General features: G+C 38.6%; 1 protein-coding gene and 1 non-coding gene across 2 annotated transcripts; one reads left to right on the top strand and one right to left on the bottom strand.

The window, feature by feature from the left end:
• Positions 1–7903: 7903 nt before the first annotated feature.
• On the bottom strand, positions 7904–8010 carry LOC148848747 (small nucleolar RNA R71). Its single transcript, XR_016101661.1, has one exon. It is a non-coding gene; the product is annotated as a small nucleolar RNA R71 (small nucleolar RNA).
• Positions 8011–8552: 542 nt separating this feature from the next.
• On the top strand, positions 8553–9632 carry LOC148848748 (uncharacterized). The gene has a single exon (XM_088951356.1). It carries the CDS (start codon positions 8553–8555, stop codon positions 9630–9632), a length of 1080 nt encoding a protein of 359 aa, XP_088807482.1.
• The last annotated feature ends 1463 nt before the right edge of the window (positions 9633–11095 follow it).

The following is an 11095-nucleotide window of genomic DNA, read 5'->3' on the forward strand; positions in this document are numbered from 1 at the left end:
ATTGTTGTTTTGTGAAGGATAATACGGGAACATCCTGCTTCGAGTAGTCAGTAGAGGAGGGTTATATTGTTTTCCATCCACAACTGCCATTACACAAACTTTAACAACTGCACCATCTACTCTTGTGGGTGAACGAACCTTTCTTCAAGGTTGGCATCAGCATCTTGGTCATGCAGCACTTCGTATTGTTCAACAAGTTATCTCTCAATTTGGTTTACCTTATTCTAGTCAAATTTCTAGTTCATTAGTCTGTGAGTCATGTCAAATGGGCAAGAGTCGTAGATTGTCTTTACCATCTTTTTCACATAGGTCTCAGAGTCCCTTTGGGACCATCCCTATAATTAAGTCTAATAATGGATTCTCTTATTATGTGTTATTTCTTGATGACTTTTCTAAATTTTCTTGGATCTATCCCTTGGCATGAAACTCTGATTTTTTGATATATTCCCAAAACTTAAAAGACATGTTGAGTTATTATTTAGTACCAACATTTGTTCTTTTCAATCTGACTGGGAAGGAGAGTATCGTAAACTCTCTTCTTATCTTGATTCTAAGGGAATTTCTCACCAATTGTCCTACCCACACACACATGAGTAGAATGGTGTAGTTGAAAGGAAAGCATCGACACATTATTGAATCCACCTTATCTCTATTGGCTTCCCCCAAGCTACCTTTCTCCTTCTGGGTCGATGCATCTGAAATGATCATTTACTTGATCAATTGGCTCCCTTCTCCTACCTTGCAAGGTTCTTCTCCATTTCAAAAGATTTTTTTCACAAAGCTCTAGATTATTCTATTTTGCGGTGTTTTGGCTGTGCACGTTATTACTTGTTATGCCCATTCAATGTGCACAAGCTTCAGTTTCTTTCCTTGCAATGCATTTTTCATGGCTATAGTCATTCTCACAAGGGATACAGGTGCTTACATGTATCATCGGGTCGATAATTAGTTGCTAGACAAGTGGTCTTTGATGAGGGGTTGTTCCCTGCCATTCCTATGACACCTCTTTCTCCACCACATGTTGAGACTGGCTTTTATTTGAATGTTCCTTTAACTATACATGACACTCCTCCTATGGTGTAGACTCCAGTAGCTTCCTCTCCAAGTTTGACCAAACAACCTTCTACCTCCTCGGAATGAGCTCCTGCACCCCGCCCAACCCGTTTCCGTACAATGGAAGACTTATTGGCTAATACACCAATAGTACCTCTTCCCACCCGACAACACTCAATGATTACACGATCTATGGATGGCACCCATCCTGTTCGTTCACATCTTGCCTCTAGATATCCTATACCTATTGCATTACATAGTTTTCTCTCTTTTAAGATGGATCTTAGAACCTATGCTAAAGCTTCAAAGTCCGATATGTGGCGATCGGCGATGTAGTTGGAATTTGATGCTTTGCTGACCAATGGCACGTCGGAGTCAGTACCCTACCATCCCTTCATGAATATAGTGGATACTAAGTGGTGTATAAAATTAAAAGGAAATCTGATGACTCTCTAGAGTGGTACAAAGCCAAGCTTGTTGCTCAAGGCTTCCATCAGATCCTTGGATTTCATTTTTCTAATACCTTTAGTCTTGTATTGAAGCCAGTCAGCATCCGTACCATTCTTGCCCTTGCTACTACTCATTGGTGGCCTATTCGACAACTGGACATCAATAATGCTTTTCTCCATGGTCTCATCAATGAAGACATTTATGTATGTCAGCCCAAAGGGTACAAACATCCTAACTACCCTCATCATGTCTACAAACTGCACAAGGCTCTGTATGGTCTACAGCAAGCCCCACGTGCATGGTATTTTCGACTGACCTCAACACTTCTTGAATTAGGCTTTCGAAACTTAGTTGCTGATCCCTTATTATTCATCTACAAGCATAACTCCACAACATTGTACATAGTAGTCTATGTCGATGACATCATTATTACTGGGAACTCTTCTTCAACTATTACCTCTCTGCTTTAGAAGCTCTCTTTAGTTTTTCTTGTGAAAGATCTCGAACCTTTGCACTATTTTCTTGGTGTAAAAGCTTAGTTTAGTCCTAATGGACTTCATCTGTCCTAGAAATGCTACATTCTAGACTTATTACAACGGACCAAGATGATGGGGCTAAACTTTACAACTCTCCTATAGCGGCCTCTACACAATTAAGTTGAAATTTTGGATGTCCTCTCTCAGATCCCTCTGAGTACCGAAGTGTCATCGATACATTGCAATACATCCCTAACATGATTTGATATCTTCTTTTCAGTCAACAAGGTTTGTTAGTTTCTATAGTCTCTAATTGATGAACATTGGTCTACCATCAAATGCATCCTCCATTATCTAAAGGGTACACTTGATCATGGCCTATGTTTTTTATCCTCCACCTCCTTACACCTCAATGCTTTCATAGATGCTAACTGGGCCAGCTGTCTAGATGATCGCCATTCTACAAGAGGCTTTGCCGTTTACTTCGGTGATAATCTCATTAGTTGGAGTTCCAAAAAGCAACACACTGTTGCTTGCTCCAGCAATGAATCTGAATTTAGATCACTTTCCAATATAGTCATTGAAGTTCACTTCCACTTCCTCCATGATCTCTGCTTATGCAACCAACTATCCATTTGGTGGATCTATTCTAAAGATCAAATTGTTGATGTCTTCTCAAAACTGCTGAATACATCATGCTTTGCTCTCTCAGGTCCAAGCTTCACGTGATGCCATTCAGCTTGAGGGGGCATATTGGAGATAACCATGTATTCAGATCTAGATCTAACTTGGATAAGGATACTAAGAGATAGCCATCTCTTGTATTTTCAGATTAACATGATCTCTCTAGTTGTACTCTACTCTTACTAATCTTATCTTGTATGAGACCTATGCAAATTAGACTCTTGTGAACTCTATAAATACAAGGAACTTTGGTGAACCAAACCACTGAAGTCAATTACCTTCTCTAACTTATGTTGCTGAGTTTTTCAACATTATTATTTGTTCAAATTGAGAGATATAAACAAAAGAGACGTGAACATAACATACAAAAAATAAAGAATTGTAGATATAAACAAAAGAAACATTGTAGGTACATAGTGATCACTTAGACCATCAGAATACAGAGGATACTGAATTGGTACTGTTAGATAGTGTATGCCCTTAGCTCCAATCAACATGATGTACATTATGACATTTATTGTAAATGAATAAAGTACATATTTGATTCAAGTTATTGTGGTATGTTTCTGTGTAATACCCTTAAACTAGACACATATGAGACTCGTGTTAGTTTAGAATCTTCATAGCTGTTGGATAGATCTGGGGAGATTTATCCTGCCAAGACTGACACTTGTGTACTGCCAAGTTGGTTGGGGTGGCTTGTCTTAACTGCCAGGGTGAGACCTGAGGTACATGCAATGTGGGTTTTCTTGAAACCCTGAACCGGACCAAAATTCCAGTATTGCCCTAGACCTTGGAGATAGATGAGAAAAACTGGAATGTTACACTTGACCCCTAGACTCGATTATGATATTGCACTAGGTGTCAGATTGGGCTATATTTAATGTGTCAATTAGTGAGATCCTTAGAGGGGGTCAAAACTTGGGTATGTTGGGACAGTCTGAGAATTCATCTGAGTGGGTGATCATAGTGATAGGATCAGTCTCTTTGTCAGACAAAGTGAATGATCAGAAAAATGCACTCTCTCTGATGGAAACCTAAACTGCCAGCAGTGGATTTCAAATGTGTTTGAAATTTGGTTTTGCAAAATATATTTATATATAGATATACTTATGTATATTATGGTTTCAAATTGTTTGCAAAAGATTTAAATTCCAGGGATCCATGTGAGTAAAGAGTGCAACACTATACCTTGTAACCAGATGGAGAGGTCCTCTCTTGTCAGCATTATTTGATCATTAAGGGCTAAGAGGTTAAGTGTAAGACCATTGAGGGTTATACCTAATGGGCTAATCTTGCATCTGCCCACAGTCCTTGGGCCTTCATAAGATGGCTGGACACAATGACCATTTAGTGTAAATGTTGGGCCCATTAAGAACTCATTGTGATGAACTCAGGGGTTCACCATATTCAGTAGTGAATTTGGCCAACCCTTGTAACAGATGCTAGGTTGAATCCATGTGGCTGATGTGTAGATCAATGTTAGGGTCCCATGCCATACAAAGAGAGCAAAGCTAGCCAACATTAAAAGGCAGTGAGCCTGAAAGCTTAATGGGCCTAAAATCCCATTTCGAACTAGGTTAATTGGATTAATTAAATAGAGGAAGATTTGGGTTTGGATCAGCAGATAAGGATAAGAGGATAACTCTTATCCACTTAAAGAGTTCAGATCCTCATCACTTAAAGAGTTCAGATCCAAATAAAGATTTGGATCAGAAGACTCCTAATCAGATTAGGAGGTTGTCTCTTTTAGGCTATAAATAGAGAGCATGGAAAACATGAAAAATTCACCAAAAACACAACACAGAGAGAAGACAACTCAATTAGACTGATCTTGCCTTCAATTCTTTTTCTTCCTGCTCTTGCTACCCTACCCTATTCGATCTCCAGTTCTTGGATCTGATCAAGATTTGATCTTGATATTGTTTCTTGCTAGAAGAAACAATTTTGAATTTGTGCTCACTACCCCATTCGATTCTTGCTGAAGAATCACAAGTTCTTGGTGAAGAACTACCTGTTGATCTTGCCTCCTCCTAAGTTGTGTCATCTTTAGTGGAGGGAGGATTTGATACAATCTTTGGGCGTGAACACCTACGTTGGGATGAGCTTTTTTGCATGGATTCCATATCAGGTATATCCCTCCCTAATCTTGGTTTTAGATTTGGCCCGGTTTTGTTACAAGAACGAACCTTGAAAATGCAGTTTTGTAAATTGGGAATAAGATTCTCGAATGAGATAAAGAAATTTTTGAAATTCCGCTCAACTTTCCTAAAAGGTTCGACCATCTATATGATGGATCTCCCATCCCTTCAGTAGTATCAGAGCTAGGTTCAAGTCTTGAACCAAATTAGAACAGATCAGAATTTGCGCAAATGGCAGAAAGCATACTACCCGATTTGCGCAATTGGCATTTTTTCTAGAAATTGGTTTCCAGATTTTGGGCAAATGATCTGAAAAATAATTATTTATTTTTCTGTCATATTTATAGAATTGTTTTTTGAATTTTTCTTGAATTTTTGGGCAGCACATGTGATGGAGATCGAACCTTTTTTGAGCCAAGATTGGTGCACCCTGCGATTTCTTTTCTATTCAATTTTGGTCTGTAAATAATTTTAGACAAATTGTATAGGAATTCTGATGATAATGAAAATTATCATATTTTTATCCCTTAATATTTAGTCTTTTATATTGATTTAGTGCCTAAATGGACTCATTATTCTTATAATTTGATTTAGGACACGAAATGAGGCGTTCAGTGAAAAACAAGGCTAATCGGGTAATTCTGGACAGTTTTGGCACAGTGTTGTAATTTGGGCATAACTCTCTCATCCGGACTCCGATTGAGATGATTCAAGATGAGTTGGAAAGATAAGGAAAATTTATACAACTATCATGTTTTGACTTTTGATAAATACGGAATGAGTCGAGGTAAAAATGAGGCCCGGATTATCTACAACCGCACTACCGAGGTGCTGGAGCCATTCCTTAGCCTACAAGTATATATCCGGGAATTGACCACTCTCCCACTTACACGAGAACTTGGTTTTTGAACTCTTTCTTGATGAGGCAGACTTGGAGACTGTTATCTAGAAAAATTTTAAGAGATTTTGTAGGCTTCTCTTGGATGCTAAAGAGATGAATATAAAAAGAAAAGAAAAAGAGGAGATTAGGGTTCGAACCCCTGAAAGAAAATTGAAGAAGAATGCTGCTAGGGAGAGGAGGAGGCTGCTGAATGCAAACTGAAGGAGAATCACAGCAAGGAGATTGAAGACTGGCGCAAAGATCTTAAGTGTCTTCCTCTTTGGTTCTGCAGTTTGGTAACCTAGATTCGATTAGGGTTCTTGAGGATTCTCTATTGAATATTTCTTCTTTCTTCCTTTTTATGCGAACCATGATGAGCTTTAATCCTAATTTGTAATTAAACATAGGCAGAGCCGATTGAGTGTGTTTTGTTCTTGGGATTCTTGATTAGGGTTTTGATTTATAGAACAATCTTGGCCGAATTGTTCTTGCATCTGTGATTTCTTGAATTGCTTGAGAAAGAGTTAGGTAATCAGATTATCTAATCACGGAATGGACTGAATGCATCTTAGAGATAAATTGCATGGTTCGATTGGCAATCAATCATACCTGAATTGATGACCTGTGAATTCTTTATTCTTAATGCATCTTTGGTGAGTAAAATCCTGATAGAGATATAGGATTTGTCATTCAGAGATAGGGTGGGCTACGCTCGAGAGAGGCTGCTCATAAATTAGGATTTCGCCAACCCAAGACTGACTTCACCTCAGTTGGATAGCTTAAAGATTCGATTGCTGAATTGGTTCTATCAATTCTTGTATGCAATGACTCTTCTTATCATTAAGAGCGGTTTGATTCAAAGGTAATTAGGGTAATTTGCTTGTTCTTAATTATATCATGAGGAGCTAGGATTTTATTGTTAGGGACTAATACTTGATCATGCATTGAATTTCATTCATTAAAAAAACCGATGAGGTTCTTGTTATATTGTGTTATTTGTGTTGATTACGTGTCATTGGTTGATCATCAATGAATCATTTCTTGATCAAGATTATTCATTGAGAGATGATAATTGAGGTGGAACTAATAACACTTATTCGGCCAATAATTAGGTAGAGATATCAATTATTGGTAGGATTTCCATATAGGTGTATTGACAACTTGTGTTTATGGAAAGGGGATTTTGATTAAAATAATGAGAATTCATTGATCATAATTCCATTTAAATGAACATAGGTTTAGCTAATCAACTCTTGAGAAATATCAACTAGTGCTTTTAGGAAACACCTTGGAATATGATAACCCTCATGAGATTTTATTAATGTTGAACATTGATGATTGTGATAGGATTATTCCCTAGCAACTTTGTTATTGACTTTGTTCAAGGTACTTGTTTTTGTCATTTAATTTCCTTAATCAGTAGCGCTAGCTTGAATTCCTAAATCGCAAACCAAATTGATTATTGTTTTAAACAAGTTGAGAAGAAACTAATAGGTGGCTAAATAATTCATTCCTCATGGGAACGATTCTGAACTCCTTACTATATTACTTGCACGACTTCGTACTCTTGCGGATAGTTGACAAGTTTTTGGTGCCGTTGTCGGGGAATGAGTTCTATTTAACACCATAATTAATTTAGTTTCTCTCGATTTAAAGTGCAGTTTTTTATTAGTTTTTGCTAACTTTGTTTGTTTGCATTCTTTCTTTAGGTAGTGTTTCGGTGTATGCGAAGAACTCGAAGTTCACATGAAATTAAGAAGTTTGTTAGAGAAAACAGGAGAGCTCAGCAAGGATGGGTTCTAGAGATGGCGGAGGATAATGGAGGTAACCAAGCAGATCGACATGATAATGAGAGAACTCTTAGAGATTTTGCTATGCCTGGACTGCATGGTGCACAACAGAGTATTGCAAGGCCGAACATCAATGCCAATAACTTTGAGATTAAGCCAGCTCTACTCCAAATGATCCAATCAAGTGTGCAATTTTATGGCATGGGCAATGAAGATCCTAATGCTCACATTGCAAATTTCTTGGAAATCTGTGATACCTTCAAATACAATGGAGCTTCAGATGATGCTATTAGGTTGAGGCTTTTCTCTTTCACCTTGAAGGATAAAGCTAAAGCGTGGTTAAATTCTCTACCAACAAATTCCATAACCACATGGGCACAGTTGGCACAGGCTTTCTTGGCTAAGTATTTCCCCCCAGCTAAAACCGCAAAGATCATCAAAGACATCACTACCTTTCAGCAATTTGAGAATGAATCATTGTATGAGGCTTGGGAAAGATTTAAGGATTTGTAGAGAAGCTGCCCTCACCATGGCTTACCTAAGGGACTTTTGATTCAGACTTTCTACAATGGAGCCACTCGCACTACTAAAGATACTATTGATGTTGCTACAGGAAGTTCCTTGATGACAAAAACTATAGATGCTACTTTTGATCTCTTAGAGGAAATGGCAGCTAATAATTGTTTGTGGCCAGCCAAGTGGCTGAATCCACCTAGACAGGGAGGGAGGCAAATGAGAAGTGGACTCCATAGCATCCTTGTAGGCTCAAATTTCAACCTTAATCAAGCAATTGGGCACCGTGAACGTGCAGGCCAATGCCATCAACAATTCTATGCAACCAATCTGTGAGTATTGTAATGGTATAGGTCATGTTAATTCTGACTATTGTGTTGTAAATTTTAATTTTGCAAGTGGAAATTTTATGGAGCAATGCAACTTTGTGGGGAATCAATTCCAAGGAAGGCAAATCAACCACCCATACTCCAACACATATATTCCAGGGTGGAGAAATCACCCCAATTTTTCATGGAGTAGCAATAACAACAATGCGGGCAGTTCCAGTTTCCAAAACAACAACATGCCTAGACAGCAAGGACCACCAGGATTCCAGCAACATCCTCAGCAAGATAGATCAGCTTCTTTTGAAGCCAAGCTGGAGAAATTCATGGACATGATGAGTAGTAAGATGAGCATCCAGAATGAGGCCCAGAGAAGGATGGAAGCTAAATTTGATCAAATTGCAAAGAACCATTCATCCTCAATTCACAACTTGGAGGTGCAGATAGGCCAACTAGCTAATGCTATTTCGGCTAGGAACCAAGGCAATTTACCAAGCAACACTAAGACTAATCCAAGGGAGCAGCTCAAAGCAATTTCACTAAGGAGTGGGAAAGTGCTGGAGCCAAAGCAAGATATGCAAAGTAAGAGGATAGGTACAGATGTTGAGAGTCCTTCATCAACCAATGCTGAAATCTATGATGAAGAAACCAGTGATAAGTCAGAGGGGAACCAAGGTGACAAAGAGAATCACTCTAATGCCCAACCTTCACCCTATGTCACACGAATCCCTTTTCCTCAAAAACTGAAGAAGCAGCAAACTGAACAGCAATTTTCCAAATTTTTGGACATTTTTAAGAAGTTTCAAATCAATATTCCTTTTGCTGAGGCTCTTGCCCAAATGCCTCAATATACTAACTTTTTTAAGGAGATCATCAATAATAAGAGGAGATTGGAGGATGACCAAACTGTCCCATTGACTGAAAAGTGCAGTTTAATCATCACCAGCAAGATGCCTGCCAAATTGAAAGACCTATGGAGTTTTACAATTCCATGTGTTGTTGGTAGCATTGAGTTTCCTAAGTGTTTGTGTGATTTAGGTGCTAGCATTAATTTGATGCCTTTGTCTATTTTCAGGAAACTTGGTTTGGGAGAAGTGAAACTTACCTTGATGACTTTGCAATTGGCGGATCATTCCATCAAGAAACCTCATGGCGTGATTGAGGATGTACTTGTGAAAGTGGACAAGTTTATATTTCCTGTAGACTTTGTTGTGCTCGATTTTGAGGAGGATCATGATTGCACCTTGATCCTTGGCATACCGTTTCTAAACACAGGGAAAGCTTTGGTTGATGTGTATGAAGGAAAGCTGACCCTTTGAATTGGCAATGACAAAGTGGAGTTTAACATGTCCAAGGCTATGAAGCATCCTATGGAGGAAGAACTTTGTATGAGAATTGATGTGATCGATTCATGTGTGAAAGAAATATGTCAAGTGAGTGAGGTAGAACAAGATTTCAAAGATGATGCAGCGGATGGCAAAGATTGTGACACTAAACCTTTTGTTAAACCCAAATTACTGGTAAGAAGTGCTAACCCCACTCCTCCTTCTTGCGAGATGATAATACCTTGTCTATTATTATCTCAAAAAAATTATCGAATAAGCAGGAACAAAAGTGTTAAATGTGGTAAGGCGTAGGATTAAGGCCTTAGGTTGGCAGATTTCTGACATAAAGGGTATTAGCCCTTCTATTGAGATGCACAGGATTCACATGGAGGATGGATTTCATGCCACAGCTAAGAGGCAAAGAAGACTGAACCCGCACATGAAGGAAGGAGTGAAGAAAGAGATTGTCAAGCTTCTTGATGCAGGTATTATCTATGCTATTTATGATAGTTCTTGGGTCAGTCCTGTTCAATGCGTACACAAGAAAAGTGGTATGACTATTGTGGAAAACGAAGATGGTGAGTTTATTTCTGAGCAAGTAGTTGATAGATGGCGTGTGTGCATTGACTACCATAAGTTGAATGCTGTGACAAGGAAGGATCATTTTCCTCTTCCATTTATTGACCAAATGTTGGAAAGAATTGCAAGTCATGCTTATTATTTCTTTCGGGATGGCCATTCTAGATATAACCAGATTTTTATCTTTCTAGAGGATCAAGAGAATACCATTTTTACATGCCCATATGGCACTTTTGCTTATAGGCGAATGCCTTTCGGGTTGTGTAACACACCAGCTACCTTCCAGAGGTGTATGATAGCCATTTTCTCTGATATGATTGAAGACATAATGGAGGTATTCATGGATGACTTTTCTGTTTTTGGTGATTCATTTGATCTGTGTTTGGCTAACCTTGACAGGGTTCTTAAAAGATGTGAGGAGACTAACATTGTTCTAAACTAGGAGAAGTGCCACCTTATGGTGGAGGAAGGCATAGTTTTGGGCCACAAAATTTCCAACAAAGGTATAGAGGTTGACAGAGCTAAAATAGAGATCATTGAAAAGTTTCCACCTCCTACATCTATTAAAATCAGCTTTGGTATCTACGCCAATAATCTCACCAATAGACTAGTCCCTGCCTTTTGAGATTATGTGCGACACTAGTGATCAAGCTATTGGACCTGTGTTAGGGTAAAGGAAGGATAAGAGGATGCATGTTGTGTATTACGCAAGCAAAACTTTGGCGGATGCCCAGCTCAATTACACAACCACTGAGAAGGAGATGTTAGCAGTGGTGTTTGCAGTGGATAAATTCAGATCATATATGCTTGGCTCTAAGGTAATAATTTATACTGACCATGCTGCCCTCAGGTACCTTTTTGCCAAGAAGAATGCAAAG

Source organism: Nelumbo lutea, chromosome 6, assembly GCF_056320005.1.
Source record: "Nelumbo lutea isolate HS-2025 chromosome 6, American lotus-T2T, whole genome shotgun sequence".
Lineage (NCBI taxonomy): Eukaryota > Viridiplantae > Streptophyta > Magnoliopsida > Proteales > Nelumbonaceae > Nelumbo > Nelumbo lutea.

Excerpts from the sequence above, each read along its gene's own strand:
- LOC148848748 (XM_088951356.1), top strand. The coding sequence starts at position 8,553 with ATGCCTAGACAGCAAGGACCACCAGGATTCCAGCAACATCCTCAGCAA.